Source organism: Leguminivora glycinivorella, chromosome 24 (genome assembly GCF_023078275.1).
Source record: "Leguminivora glycinivorella isolate SPB_JAAS2020 chromosome 24, LegGlyc_1.1, whole genome shotgun sequence".
NCBI lineage: Eukaryota > Metazoa > Arthropoda > Insecta > Lepidoptera > Tortricidae > Leguminivora > Leguminivora glycinivorella.
The window spans coordinates 6663822-6680482 of NC_062994.1; the positions used below are offsets into that span (position 1 = coordinate 6663822).

The 16661-nt window shown below is 38.4% G+C and overlaps 2 protein-coding genes across 4 annotated transcripts in view; one reads left to right on the forward strand and one right to left on the reverse strand.

Annotated features, from left to right (window-relative positions):
• The window catches only part of LOC125238814 (WD repeat-containing protein 7), a 191326-nt gene that overhangs the window by 75681 nt on the left and 98984 nt on the right, over positions 1-16661 (reverse strand). The window lies entirely within an intron of this gene.
• LOC125238819 (pupal cuticle protein PCP52-like) lies at positions 1001-1975 on the forward strand. The gene is made up of 2 exons (XM_048146266.1): positions 1001-1069; positions 1174-1975. Exons 1-2 carry the CDS (start codon positions 1058-1060, stop codon positions 1843-1845), a joined length of 684 nt encoding a protein of 227 aa, XP_048002223.1. The 5' UTR covers positions 1001-1057; the 3' UTR covers positions 1846-1975.

The following is a 16661-nucleotide window of genomic DNA, read 5'->3' on the forward strand; positions in this document are numbered from 1 at the left end:
TAGAGTGAGGTCGATTTCCGTGAGCTTGATTTTGAGGAAACTTTGTATTTATTCACTCAAACCCTAGAGTAACAATGTGCCGACATGCCCCCTTGGTCGGTTTTCATTTAAAGACCATTAGAGGTGAAAATTGCACGTGTTGTCTTTAAAATTTGGAGCTTTCTAGGCTACGCAAAAACCTTCCTTAATCTCTAGGTTTATTTCTGTACTGACTTGGCTCATAGGTACATACCTACTTACAATAAAAACTACATTCTCAATTCAAAATGACATTATGAACTTGAAATTATGAACACAATGATTTAAATTAGATTATAGCCTAAAACTTTTTCGTCTACAATTTCTTAGGATTTGAGCACACGAAAAAAATCTGCCTGAAGGCAAATATTTTTCAAGGAAATGTCAAAAGCCGTTTGCGTCGCAATCGTGTCGTTGATTGCCTCACTTCATTTAATTATAAACAATGTATTACGCAAATAAAATCTACACCACTTTTAAAAGCTTTATGATTGATGATGTTTTTTAATATGAAACATCTAGCTATTTAACTACTTATTATTAAACATTTTAATAGATTATATTTTTAATAATCCGGGCACAAGTGACATCGCAATACAAATAAACCCCCTTCAACCTTCCTGTCTTAATTCTTATAATCCATTATCCGACAAAAAAAACCGTTAAAATTGGAAAACCTGGGGAGAGAAAAAACTATTCGGTATAAAAGTATACAAAAAAAAACCTGTACGTAAAATAGATTACATAAACAATTCAACGACAACTATTACTAGTAGGCTCTAACTAGTCTAACTGATAACAATGCGGTATTAATTATATCATTCAAATCACTGCAACATTAAATAACATATCGATAACAATATAATTTGAAAACCAACTGGCCATCACGACCGCAAAATCTGTCAAAATGCCCGCTTCCTGGCACCCTTCCCGCCCTTGAGCCGCTTACTTTTTTCCAGCGCCCGCGCACCTATAAATACGCTGCGCGGCGAAATGAGAGCAATCAGTAGCCCTCGAGCAGTCTACCAAGAAGTGCACGATGAGATTTCTGGTCAGTTCAATACAGTGCTAAGTGTTGTGAACGTGTTTGTGTTTGGATTTGCGCGGATCGACGGAGCGTCTGGATTGGAATTAATGATTGTTTGTTTGTCACAGATTATCGCCGCCGTCCTCGCCTGCGCCAACGCAGCGCCCTCGGGCCTGCTGGCTGCCCCCTACGGTCATGGTCTGATCGGCCATGGCGCGCCTCTGGCCTACGGCCATGCCGCGCCTCTGGCTTACGGCCATGCCGCGCCCCTGGCCGTGACTCACGCCGCCGTCCCCACCATCTCCCCCGGAGACATCCAGGGCGCCGCCATCGACGCTCACGTTGAAGCCGCCGACCACGTCCGCGCCGCCGTTGACGCCACCCGCGAACACCACGACCAGGCAGCTGAGCTCCACGGACAGGCCATCAACGCCGCTGAGGACCACTCGTGGCAGGCGGTTGATGCCGTGAAGACCCACGAGGCTCAGGTCGATGGTGCCACCGCCGGTGTCGCCCCCATCCTCGCTAAGCAGCTGGCCGGTCACGCCGGAGTGTACGCCGCCGCCGCTCCTCTGGCGCACGCCGCGTACGCCGCTCCCGTCGCGCACGCCGCCTACGCCGCTCCCCTCGCGCACGCTGGCGCCATCGCGCACGCCGGCAGCCACTCCGTGTCCTCCCAGTCCCTGCACCAGACCCACCCCGCGCCCCTCGTGCACGCCCCCGTGCTCGCGCACGCCGCGCCCGTCGCGTACGCCGCACACGGTCACGCCGGACTCGCCCACGGACTAGCGCACTGGTAAACTGTGATAATAAATTTAATACCAAAAAATATCTAATACTCAATTGTTTGGACATGTAAATTAAGAAAAAAAAAACAGGCAATAGAGGCGAGGATGTGTGAATAAATGAAATAGTATTTTATAAAAACACCGACTGAAGTTTTAGTACCACAATCCCTGAGCTAAATTTATTTCTTTATAGCAAAGAGGATCGAGTATTATAGAGAGTTACTGTCGAAGTAAAATGTGTAATCACAGTGCATAGACTGCCATCTCTTGACACAGGCTTAAAACTTTTGAACCTCAGTTTTGACAATATGGCCCATATTCTTAGCTTGATACGTTTTAAAATGTCAAATATTAATATTAGCGCCATCTAGCTGAGCGTACCCCAAAGGTGTAATGACATCAAGACCACCGTACCTTTTTCTGTATGGTACTGAGGTACGTTTTTTTCTTAGATATTATCTGTCTATACGGAATTATATATGTCTTTGTTTATAGTTAAATAACACAAGAAGGAATAAATAGAATATCTATTTTAATCCTCATCTGAGGAGTGTCTTTTCAAAATGGCTTGTTCTTCTATGTGATTTCTCTATAAAAACAGAAAAAAACAAGCCCTGTTGACATATACAAATAAGCCCTATTGAACAGTCCTTAAAGATGTCAATTTTTAATAACGTACATCCTTCCTGAGGCTTCCTTATACCCGTAACCCTTTAAGAATGGAATGTCACATCTCATACGACAGTCAATAAATAATTCATATAGTCGATGCATGCACACAAAAACCACTGTCAACAAAGCTCCGTTTTTTATCTATCGATCAATCGATTCCGATACCAAAATAACCACCCACTTTCAATCTAGACGCCACAAAAACCGAGACATATTCAACCAAATAATTAATTTACCGCACCAAAAGCGGAAGTTAAAAATGGCGGACCTTGGAATTCCTTCGCATATCGAAAAAAATGGATCACGGATTTGGAGCGGTCGAAAAACCTTCATACGTCGGACAATTAAAGAGCCAGGAAGCGAACCTTTCGTTAAAATTAAATTATATGTTCAATGTCAATGTATTTAAATTATAATTAATAAGACGTGTTACGAAATGAGTAATTAAAACTATGTAACTAGAAACGGATTCGGCATTGGCCGAAACCACAGGATCAAATGATACATGGCTGCATATTCAGGTACATGTCAAGCTGTTAAATATAGATGCGGAAAAGCGCTAAAAATCTCTTGTAATAACAAAATATGATGTTACAGATGAGGATGGGCAGCGTCACGGGATGAGGTGTATTCAAATGATAGACACGAGTAGTAGGTAAAGTAATGAATTCCAATCAATCAATTTATTGTATAAAGGTGTGCCTATATATATATATACATGTTTGGGTTGCCGCTGACCAAGCAATATGCGTTATGTCGCAGTAAACCATTGTGTTACTGCTAAACATGGAAAGTGGCTAATATGCCATTACAATCTATCCACAACGTATATGTTATAAAGTCGTGCACGCATATTTTTGACACTTTGGCCGCATCTACTACCTTAAAGCTATTACTATACTTTATAGACAGACAAAAAAATAGCATTAGTATTGCGTTTATATGGCCGTATACGAGCGTGTAGGCACGTATAGATATAAATATGAGAAAAATAACGCGCATGTACGCTTGTCAAAACAAAATATAAGGAAATGTAGTAGTACTAGTAACTCTTTATTGTACAAAAACACATTAAAAAAAAAGCATACATTGAGATGTGAAGTACAAAGGCGAACTTATCCCTTTGAGGGATCTCTTAATGAAATGTAACACTCGTGTAAGTTTATTAACACAAAAACACCTTAAAAAGAATTAATTTAGCCGTATTTAAAATATAGTTAGTGACAGCTTTGAACTCATTTAACTATATAGCTTATTAGCAATAGAAATAAAGAAAATATTTAAAACAAGGCATCCAAACAAATGCTTGACCTTTTTAATTTAATAGTAGCAAAGAGGATCAAGTATTATAGAGGTACTGTCAAAGTAAAACGTGTAATCACAGTGCATAGACATCTCTCGACACAAGCTTAAAACTTTTAAACCTCAGTTTTGTCAATTTGGCCCATATTCTTAGCTTGATATGTGTAAAAATGTCAAATATTAATATTAGCGCCATCTAGTCGAACGTCCCCCAAAGGTGTAACGCCATCTAGGTCACCGTACCTTTTTCTATATGGTTCTGAGGTACGTTTTTTTCTTAGACTGTAGCTGTCTATACGGAGTTACATATGTCTTTTCTAGTAGCAAAGCCACTCGTAAGTAGAAAAAAAATCCAAATAAAAAAGTCGGCTCAAAGATTGTCGTTCTTAATTTGAATTTAGAGCTTTTTCTGCAAACAAAAAATGAATTTTCTAGAGCATAATATCAAAACAAAAGTATGAATAGGTATTTGGTAACCATGCATTGAATTTGACCGCAATGTAGACTGGTTATTTTGACGTAGCAGGACTGTGCACTGCACAGAATTTCTAGATTTTATTACAATAATAAAACTGTTCACATTCAGACATTTACATGCAAACGCCTTTTGTCGGTTAACCTTTTAGTGAAATTTCTAAATAAATTTTCATCTATCTGAAATGTACTGTTAATACTTTGTGTCTAAATCATTCATTTTGTGTATCCAGATTCCCTGATAATAGTAAAACAGGGTACATAGCCGAATGACACAAACGCTCACGAAACGAAACGCTCGTAGATATATATCTCTATCGCTCTTGCATATTGGCGCGACAGAGCCAGACTACCTTTCGCGGCGTTTCGTTTTCATTTCGCGACGCAGAAATGCCATTCGGCAACGGCACCGGGAGTAATATTTTAGACGTATACAAGTTATCCTTAATGCCAATCTCTGTAGTCTATGGGCACCTGCAACTGCCGAGGTTTTATATGCGCGTTCCCGACTCTAACACTCCGCACCCTCGTTGAGCTCTGGCAACCTTAATCACCGATCGTATTTTTATATACTAAGTACTATGAGCAGATATAGTGTAATTAATTTATCAAAAAATATCCGATCACATTGTGACGTTCTTCATGTCTATTAGATTGAGACCCTGATTGCACCCTTCTGTAAGAGAAATCCACATACAATTATTAATTTCGCAGGTCTACTGTAAATAACACGTTTTAGCTCTATGAAGTATGTTAGCCACTAGATCCTAAGTTATAATTTATACGAAGGATAGTAATTATGAAACTTATCAACTATGCGTCAACCAATAAGTGCATTTCATGTACCTAGCTTTAGTATAGTCAGCAAAAAAAACTGAATTTTGAAATAGAAACAGCCATCATCATCATCATCATGCCAACCCTTTATCACCCACTGCTGCGCACAGGCACCTATTATAAATTAATTTTATAATAGGCGAGACGACTAAAAAAAACTAATTAGTCCGTCAGTTAGATTTATCAAAGAATTTTAGACACGTATTTTTTCTTTTTTCTCGTAAACGAAAAATGACGACGGTACAGTGCGTTGAAGTTTCGCGTGACGTCATGCCTAGGTACAATTTTTACTTAGAAGTGAAGTCACAAGCCCCCACTCTGGAACTTTGATGTTCTATATCTTTGTATTTTTTCATTGATTATCCGCACATATTCTATACCTACTTATAAAAATACCTAGTTAGATAATAGGCAACTTTCTGTAGTTGAAATAAAATATTTTATTCCATGCACAAAAAAAAAAAACAGATAATTATACGAAAAACATGGACAGAAGTAAGAGTTTTGAATGATTCACGGTTATTTTCATTAGACTTATATTGACCGGGATATAGACCGTGATTACCTTTTTGATTTTTGTCGAGCTCCCGATATTTCGACGCAGTTGCATGCATCATGATCACGGAAAACTGACGAAGGCGGGTGGATGTTAAAGTTGTATAGACAGCGCGCGATCTACCCTCCTTCGCGCGCGTCGGCTGCGTTTACTTTCAGCGTTACCGGTCGCGTTCACACTCGATGGGCTGTCCAAACACACTACACTCACAGTGTCACTACGTTTGTTCAATTCTGACTTCACCGGTTTTTTACACAAACAAATCACTGGATTCCATACATTAGATAGTTTGAAGCCATCCTCACGATTGAAATTTTTATATTTGTGAATCTCAATGGCTTCTCGGTATGTAGTGGCGTTCCGTCGAAATTACCTTAGGACTATGCAACTCGATCCAATGATTTGCACCCGACTCAATGAGATGTTGAGCAATAGCAGACTTGCGAGTATCGTTCTTTTTGACTGCAGCAATGTGTTCTTTAATTCTGCAGGCAATAGTGCGCTTGGTCTGCCCTATGTAAGAACCCTATGTATTTCAATCGTGATGCATGCAACTGCGTCGAAATATCGGGAGCTCGACAAAAATCAAAAAGGTAATCACGGTCTATATCCCGGTCAATATAAGTCTAATGGACAGAAGTTATTTAAATAACCAATTTATATTTTATAAGTCGGAGAGAAAGATATAAAGTACTTAAATCAGTTGACCGTGACGTCTCTCGGCACAATTTCATGTTAATTCCATATTATCAAATTCAAATTCATTTTGACAGCTCTTAAAAAGAAGCTGATTTGACTAGAAGGCAAGTAGCCTATTCTACGCTACAAAGATAAATAAAATAATAATAAATAATAAATATTATAGGACATTCTTACACAGATTGACTGAGACCCACGGTAAGCTACAAAAGGGAGTGTACAAGTTTCTAATGGGGTGGCAACGCGCATGTGACACTGTTTGAGTTGCAGGCGTCCATAGGTTACGGTGACCGCTTTACATCAGGCGGACCGTATACTTGTTTGCCACCGACGTAGTATAAAAAAAAAAAAAAGCTCAAGAAGGTTTGTGTTGTGGGTACTCAGACAACGATATATAATCCATACTAATATTATAAATGCGAAAGTAACTCTGTCTGTCTGTCTGTCTGTCTGTCTGTCTGTCTGTCTGTCTGTCTGTCTGTCTGTTACGCTTTCCCGCTTAATTCACGCAACCGATTTTGATGAAATTTGGAACAGACAATCTTTAGACCCTGAGACAGAACATAGGCTACTTTTTATTTCGAAAAAAAGGGATGAAGGGGTTGAAAAATAGGTTGAAAGTTTGTATGGTATTTCTTAATTTTAAAAGATAAAACCATGAAACTTTATATTTTAGCACTTGATAAGAAATCATTAAACATATATTTAAAGTCACATACAGGTCGAACGCGATTTAAATATTACCTTTAAAATAAACATGGTGGGAAATAAACATTAACTAAAAGCGGGTAGATTATATTTATTTGTCTACCCCGAACATTTATATAAATTAATATCGGGTAGTTTTGTGTTGTTTACATCTCCGGTGACATTTTGATGGGACGTCAGTCTTCCGCGACCACGGCCAGTGCAACCTGGCCGAAACGTTGGGAAAAAAGGTAAAAATAATGTTAATTAATCGCGTTCGACCTGTATGTGACTTTAAATCGAAACGTTGGGAAAAAAGGTAAAAATAATGTTAATTAATCGCGTTCGACCTGTATGTTGTGACTTTAAATATGTGTACAAAGCGCGAGAACTTAAAGTGTTATATCATTAAACATCTTGATAAGGGATAGGGATAGGGATAGGGATAGGGATAGGGATAGGGATAGGGATAGCGATAGGGATAGCGATAGGGATAGCGATAGGGAAAGCGATAGGGATAGCGATAGGGATAGCTATAGGGATAGCGATAGGGATAGCTATAGGGATAGCGATAGCGACAGCGATAGCGATAGCGTTAGCGATAGCGATAGCGATACGGATACGGATACGGATATGGGTATCGTTAGAGGGATACGGATAATTGGTCGGCGGTCTCTTACAATCAATGTGCTCTAAGACGATCGTTGTTTGCTTGCTTGAAGATTACGTTTGCGATAAGTATAAGCAAAATGTAAAAAATTGTAAGGGATAATAGAAAAAAGTACTTTTTACCGATCATAGTGTCGAAATACGGGCTATGTGGGATGTTTATAAAGGTTTCCCCAGCGTATATAGAATTACCTACGCTGTGGTCGATGTGTAATATTTCTACAATCATTGCAAGCAAAATTATTACGTGCAATCGAAATAATCGCAGATAAATATACCTACAGAGAAACCTACGGTCCCTACGGATCCAAATGAAAATCTTAATGAATACTTTTATTACGCGGGCAAAGCCGCGGGTAAAAGCTAGTAAATATATAAATTATTTAGTTGCAATCCGTACCACACTTTAATTTGATTTAGCCTTGGAGGTATCCTGTTAGTATTTCAGCTAGATCTGCTAGATATTAATATATGTATACCGCTTTAATGACAGCCTATGCCTAGAAAATGTTTTGACGTAGGTACGTTTCCAAAATAAACTTCTAAATAAGGTGCATTAGGGTAATTCCGAATGACAGAAATGCTCGGATAATTCCGAAAGGGGAATCTTGATATGATGGAAATAATGGTGATTTTTATGCAACTTTCGTAATTAGACGACTTTCGGAATTACCCTAATGCACCATAATCTAAATCCTTCAATACCAAAACACTGTTCTTCTTCGTTCACCGTTCTTGGGAAGTTTGGATTTGGAATTTGATTTTTGTGCCTTTTCAACTTCCGACGCAAAAACGACGGGGTGTTATAAGTTTGACGTGTCTGTCTGTGTGTGTGTGTGTCTGTCTGTTTGTCTGTCTTTCTGTGTGTGGCATCGTAGCTCCCGAACGGATGAACCGATTTGGATTTAGTTTTTTTTGTCTGAAAGCTGAGTATGCTTCATGAAAATCGGTCTACTATGCCACGGTCGGGGTTTTTTTTAACATTTTAATTTTGTGGTTAGTTTAGGTTATTAGTGCCAATATTTGGTTGACCGTCTATAGTATAGACTCTATACGGTCAAAAAATGCACAAAATTCAAATTTTCTATGGGAAATAAACTTTAGCCCCTACATTTTCAATTAATTTTCCTTACATTTTCAATCAATTTTGAAAATTATGGCTCGTTGATGATTCAGCCAACGTCAAGGTTTAGGAAGGTTCACGTTATATGAAGACAATAGGCTATATTTTATGCAGTGCACGAAATAAAGCACCACATAATTAGAAGAAAAAATTGGACAGTAGTTATGTTTAAACATAATTTCTATTTAAAAAGTCAAAGAGAAACATATAAAATGAATGAATTGACCGTGACGTCAATTCATTCATTTTATATTAATATTTTATAATATTAATATTTTCGGAAATAATCGCTCCTAAAGGAAAAAAAGTGCGTCCCCCCCCCCTCTTAACTTTTTAACCATATGTTTAAAATATATGAAAAAAATCACAAAAGTAGAACTTTATAAAGACTTTCTAGGAAAATTGTTTTGAACTTGATAGGTTCAGAAGTTTTTGAGAAAAATACGGAAAACTACGGAACCCTACACTGAACGTGGCCCGACACGCTCTTGGCCGGTTTTATTTATCAGTGTGAAGACTTGGTTGACCGCCTATAAATTAAACATACATACAAACAATAACGCCTATGCCCCATGAAGGGGTAGGCAGAGCAGATGAAACTATTTAGGTTTGAGTGCCGCTCTTAGCTAACAAGGGGTTGAAATTGGGATATTGCAGTGAGAGGTTGCCAGCCTCTCGCATACGTCACAATTTAACCCATATCCGACAGTCGACATCTACGACACCCACAACCATTTAATAATAAAGCGATAACCCTAACGCCTAGCAAAACTGCATCGCATGCTCATTTCATAAACCATTGCCACATAGCAGTTTCCCAGGCGACATTCTCATGGTCTTTGTAACTTAGGTGTCCTAGGTTAGGTCGCGGCACAAAAGTTCGCATAAGCCCTTTAGTAGATCCGTTTGGTGGCGGTAGATGGCGTTTATATCAATTAGTGAACGTATAAAGATTTGATCAATGAAATTAAACACTAGGTTGGTTAGATGTCGTTTAAAGCGAGTTGGTGTCGCCCTTTAGTAGTTGGTTCCGTTTGGTGGCGATAGGTGGCGTTTGTTGAAGATATAGATAGATAATTATTTAGTATCAATGACATGAAGAATGAAAGGACACTCTAGGTATGCTAGGTGGAGAATTCGTTGCGCGTATGCCTTTTAGTATTTGATTCAGTTTGTTATGAATAGATGGCGGTGATATCATATATCGTATGTACTATTATGTAACATTACGCTCATTACAGTCGCCATCATATACCTATCGATGAATAAAATGTCATGGATGTATGTACTATGTTCAGATATATTTGAACACCGTGTCCGCTCCGATATACATATATAAGTATGTACAATATACATACATGTATGATAACGACTATACAAAAGTGTTAATCTCAAAATCTCACGCAACAAAACTCGTTTACTGCAACACTTAAACTTGAACTTCACCTATGCGCAGGCGACGGTTGTTCGCTTGTCATGGCAGGTATTTGAACTTTATTGTTTGGGCTTAGGGCTCGGTATGAAGTGACAGGTTTTATAAGAAATAAACTTCATTATTCAGATTTTAAATGTGCATAAAAGTGGTTTAAAACTCACCATCTGACTTTTTATTAATACCTACCTATACTCCGATGACTCATATTTTTAACCCCCGACGCAAATGTCTGTCTGTCTGTCTCTTTGTCTGTCAGTCTGTCTGTGTGTGTGTTTGTTTGTGGCATCGTAGCTCCCGAACGGATGAAAATGTTCCTAGTTTAAGACATGTCGCGCTAAAAATTAATGGAAATGTGTGATTTTTAAATGATTTTTTTAATTGTTCCAAAGTGCCTACATATTACGGGATTGACGGATTAATAACCTAACCTAACCACAAAATTAAAATTTTGAAAAAACCCCCGCCCGCGACATAGTGGACCGATTTTCATGAAACATGGCTAAGAACACTCCCGACTGACTCAGCTTTCAGACAAAAAAAATTAAATCAAAATCGGTTCATCCGTTCGGGAGCTACGATGCCACAGACAGACACACAGACAGACGGACGGACGGACGGACGGACGGACGGACAGACGGACAGACAGACAGACAGACAGACAGACAGACAGACAGACAGACACGTCAAACTTATAACACCCCGTCGTTTTTGCGTCGGGGGTTAAAAAATAAAGATAATTACTGAACACGTGTGTGAAAGCCTTTACCAATTCCTAATGTTATTTGTTTTGACATGTGCCGTCAATCACTTGACACTAACTTGAATGTTATTCTTAAGGGTCTCTCACACTAATAAATTCATTTATTTTTATTATGTATGAAAATGATGAAACAATTTTTTTGCGAATTTAACTAAAAGTGATATACAGGAGGGTTCCTGATAATTAACCTACCTACGTGTCGAATTTAACGGAAAACAAAAAAATACACGCTGTATTGCCTATGGTAGACCGTTGCCGGCAGATCCATAACTGTCCGCCATTTTATCCCGATTTACGACTATTGCCTTTTATAAAAAAAAAAAAAATCGACAAAAACAAAAGACGATCACCATTCCCGTCCCACAAGACGCTGACCTTTCTAGAACTTTACGGTTGCGGGTTAATTGAACCTGTACTCTAGATACACGTGCTAAACAATTTAAACCATGTATCTGGTGGATAAAGCTCAAAGCGACATACCTCTAGTATGACTTGGCAGTATGTATATATATATGTATTAAAAGACAGGAATGACTTAAAAAGAGCTATTGGATGGAACAGAAAGCGAAGACAGAAGCGCTGGTGGCCTAGCGGTAAGAGCGTGCGACTTGTCGCGGGTTCGAACCCGGCTCGTACCAATGAGTTTTTCTGAACTTATGTGCGAAATGTCATTTGATATTTGCCAGCCGCTTTTCGGTGAAGGAAAATATCTTGCGGAAACCGGACTAATTCCAAAAAACCTAGTTACCCTTAGGATTGGAAGGTCAGATGGCAGTCGCTTTCGTAAAAACTAGTGCCTACCGCCAAATCTTGGGATTAGTTGTCAAAGCGGACCCCAGGCTCCCATGAGTCGTGGCAAATGTCGGGATAACGCAAGGAGGATGATGATTGGATGGAATAGAACAAAATAGTGATAACCCAACCACAAAATTAAAATTTTGAAAAAACCCCCGACCGCGACATAGTGGACCGATTTTGATGAAACATGCCTAAGAACACTCCCGACTAATTCAGCTACCAAACAAAAACAAACTAAATCTAAATCGATTCATCCGTTCGGGAGCTACGATGAGCCATAGCCAGACAGACAGACATACAAACAGACAGACAGACACGACAAACTTATAACACCTCGTCGTTTTTGCGTCGGGGGTTAAAAATGAGTTTGTTCAAATATTTGTGAGCGCCTTAACCGTTCAGATATTTCTTATGTAGACTGTACATATGTGAAAAAAAAAATATTGGAGCTATAATCTATTTAGATCTGTTGGTAACTTAGTACATATATAAAATCAAATACATAAATCATAAGATGCAAAGGCTATGCAAAACAATATAAGCAAGTAGGTGAACTAGTTTTACTCAAGTTGTTAAGGCTGAATTTAAAACGATACAATTTCAATTCGTTAAGGGGGACTTCAGATAAAAAGTTTTAGTCTTAGTTAATTGCATTAAAAAAATGTGATTTATATTGTATGAAGAGAACTTCAAAATTAAAGTATGTAGGTACATTAGGTCCAGGCAGGCAAGCACGGACGTGTGATGAACGATATAACGTGAGGCCGCAAGGCTCGGAACCGGTTTATTTTTTACCGGTTAAAACCGGTTTATTTCGATTTTACTCCGAACTTTGTAAAGAACGCGAACGTTATGAGAACTTTATTTCAACCGAAATAAACCGGTTTATTCGACGAGCGGCGAGACGCACCGGCGCCGCATATATACGTAATTACGTACGTTCACGCAGCGACTTTTTTGTTTGGTTAGAACAGTATATTACCGGAATAAACCGGTTTATTTCGTTCTATACCGGTTAATCGAACGAAACCTTTAATGAAAGCGTTCCCCTAAAAACCGGTTTAAAATAGCCGTTTTTCGAGCGAAACGAAATTTAAAGGTTTTGCCGTAAGTACATGATAACGGTTTGAAAATTTAACCGGTATCCGAGCCCTGTCAGGCCGTCCTTTCCGCACTATCAATAAGCCCTATAGGGACGCACCGATGCGATACATTTTATCAAACTAGTGTGCTACGCCCGCTGAAAACAGTTTTTAAAATAGGACTTGAGTTGATGTGCTTGAGGGCCTGTTACGATTTGAATCCTAAGTTTTTAATTTTCGCTCGATGGAAAAACTACAAACACAGGGCAATTGCACTTTAGCCCTTTTCTGTAACAAATTACAATTTACAGAAGCTGATTTGAAATGTGATTTTATAAACCCGGCATATAATGTTGACATTTCCATTTTTTAAGTCTATTTATAACATAAAAAAGTATATAAATTTAAATAAAATGGTAAGCATGATTACGGCACTTTTAATAATGAGGTGAGTACAAACTCATTGCACTTTAAGTCAAGCGCACATTATTTAACGTAATAACACATCTCTCCTCAGTACGCCCCCTTAAGTGGAATAATAAAACTGGTCTGACATTTTGCTCGGTAGCTGGGCTATGGTCGCTTTAATTATTATTATCCTGAAGTTAAGGAAGGAATACGACATCCTCTTGCCCTTGAGGGATTTCAGTGACCCTAAAGACAAAAAGTTCGTCACAAGACAAGCGTTTTTCTCTTTTATTCCATTAAGATGATACAGGAGGGGTCAATTCTCCATACAAACGCTCTCGACTATTTCTTCCCAGGTTTTTGAAGATGGAGCAATGATGTTTTCAACATAGAATATTGTTATTTTTATCTGTGTCGAACAGTTTTGATTATTTGATATTCTTATTTTTAAAGACGCTAGGGCAAATCAAAATTTTCCAAAAACGGCCTTATTCAAATTATGGCGCTAAAAAAGGTGTGGTATTCAAAATTGCCACAATTAGCCAAAAAAACTAAACGTTCCGACAAAGATTATTTCATTTTTATTTAGGTTCTCAACTTTCGTTACGATTGATTAAGTTTTGAAGGAGGAAACAGTCGAGAGCGGATCCTCGATTTTTTTTTTTGCAATATCTTTTCACTGAGTTGTTCTGAACGAACATTTTTTTTCGATAAATCTAGTTAATAATACTAGTATATTTAACTAAAATTCCCAAATTGAAAGGGCTCCTTTCCATTTTAGCATTTTCGCTCCTGTAGCGTCTTAAAGAGTGACAGAGAAAGAAGCCTACTGCGAACCCCAAAGTATTGGTGTACTTTGGGGTTCGCAGTAGGCCCTCTGAACCTGATGAACAAACATGATGATTCTAATAAATTAGGTATGAAGATGATTATTTCGAAAACAATAATTTTTCAGTATACAGTACAGATGGTGGGAGTAGAAGGGAGATGGGAGGAAATAACTCGTGTTGATTTAAAACACTCCCTTGGGCCGCGTTTTAATATATCGCCAGAGACGGCTACAAGTACATGCCGGCGGCCGCGAATTCGCGGCCCATTCAATGGTGACCTTAGCGCCGCGCATTAGAATTCAATGTCGGCTGCTCGCGTGCGGTCCGTTTGCTAATGTAGATACGAATTTAAAATGGCGGCATTTTGAGAACATCAAAGGGGTGAGCCTTCTGTACTTGTACTATTATATATTCTGTGATATCGCCACTCGTTTCGAATTTCCTATTTTCCGCACTTGTATCGTAATGTACGTAACTTCCGGACAAGATAAGGCATGACTTTGATAAAAATGTCCAAATTGAATCAAATTTTAAAAGTAATTATAGCAACTAACGTGCAAGAGAAAAGAAGAAATTATCCAGAAGTTTAATCATTTCGTAAGAAGTAATCTTTGGCACCCATAAGTCATAAGTTAACTCAATTACACAATGCAATCTAAAACACGCACGAATGCGTTTAATTTCATTACGCAACTCCCAAAAAAAATGGCCAAGAACGTGTCAGGCCATACTCAGTGCAGGGTTCCGTTGCTACACGTTAGTTACCTACAGTCAAAGAGGATCAAGTATTATAGAGAGTTACTGTCAAAGTAAAATGTGTAATCACAGTGCATAGACTGCCATCTCTCGATACAGGCCTATTTTCTTTTAAACCTCAGTTTTGACAATTTGGCCCATATTCTTAGCTTGTTATGTGTTAAAATGCCAAATATTAATATTAGCGCCATCTAGCCGAGCGTCCCCCAAAGGTGTAATAACGCCATCTAGGCCACCGTACCTTTTTCGATATGGTTCTGAAGTACATTTTTTTCTTAGACTGTAGCTGTCTATACGGAGTTACATATGTCTTTGTCTACAGTAAACTGACTTGAAAGAGGATTATAAGATTCAGATTCATTAAGAGGATTAAGAGCATTCGACGTCCAAAGCATTATTATTCTGTTGCATATTTTTTGGTCTCATGGTTTAAAAGTTAAACGGATTTTTACTTTTTTTTACTAAGAAGCAATTATTCTTGAAGACTTCTATTCGTTTTGAACCGGTCCAATGACCCCCGACAATAAAAAAAGAGTATCTCTCCACTTACACTGGTCAAAAAGAGAAATAAAAAAACAAAGTGTGATGTAAAGCTGCATTTTTGGTATGTTATTTGGGGTCCTTGGGGGAATGTAGGACTATATTTTGCAAGCAAAAAAATGGTGTGCTAACTTCGTAATTTAAAAAAAAAAGTAAAAAATCAGACTTTTTTTGGTTTTTGCCGTTTTATTAAAAAACTATGCATTTTTAGTCAAAAGTTGCTTTGTAATGTTGAAAGCGCATTAAATTCCAAACAGTTTGACATCTTTTTTATCAATGTCCGTCAAATATTTTTTGAGATATGAAGCGTCAAAAAAAGAGCATTTTTCCCCTTTCTATGAAAATATTCGTTTTGCTAATATTTTGAGACAGATATCAGCAAAACAACTCAGGCTATTACATAAAAATGTAGAAAATTTCACTAGCTTTCATTTAAGACCAAAAGAGTGCCAGTTATTTAAAAAATAGGATTATATCATAAGTCTAGTATAACTGGATCAGAAATAATCGGTGGATGGTAATGGCCAAATGGGATAGTTTACATATATTTACAGGAGGCGTAGCGGAGAACGAATTATTATTATTTGGGGGCTGTTCAAGTATTACTCAGACACATATTCGCGTATATCAAATCAACATTTATTTAGTAAGTTAAGTTTACGGTCAGAAAGACCTCAGGCTCGCCGCTTGGCGGAAAAAAATATTTACGAGTAGAAAACCCTCATTAATTGAATCAGATTGTTCCGAAATTGTTCTTGTACGGACTGGTTTTTAAAGCATATCACTGAGGGTCAATAACATCGATGCAATCTCACGAGCGTTGTCGTGGACGTGCCCGAATCATAGTATTCTCCGTTTAACGAAATATCAGTACATAGTATGTGTTGTATTGCACGCGCAGGTCTCTCACCACCGCGCAGGTGTAGTCGGACCATAACTCGACAGTGTACACGCTTGTAAAAACTGAGGAACAGCTGTCTTTTTACGCTGTCACTACATTTGGCGAATCTTCTAGCCAACATGTTTGCCCTTACTGCGGTGGCTCGCCTCTGCCTTTCTATGTCCTCCTGGTCTTTTAAACTGGAAAACAAGATGTGGCCAAGATATTTGACTTCGTGTACTCTCCGCAATTGAACTCCATCAAGCAAAAGAGGTGGTACATGTGTGGGCATATGTGCTGCCTCCATGAGCATAAATTCA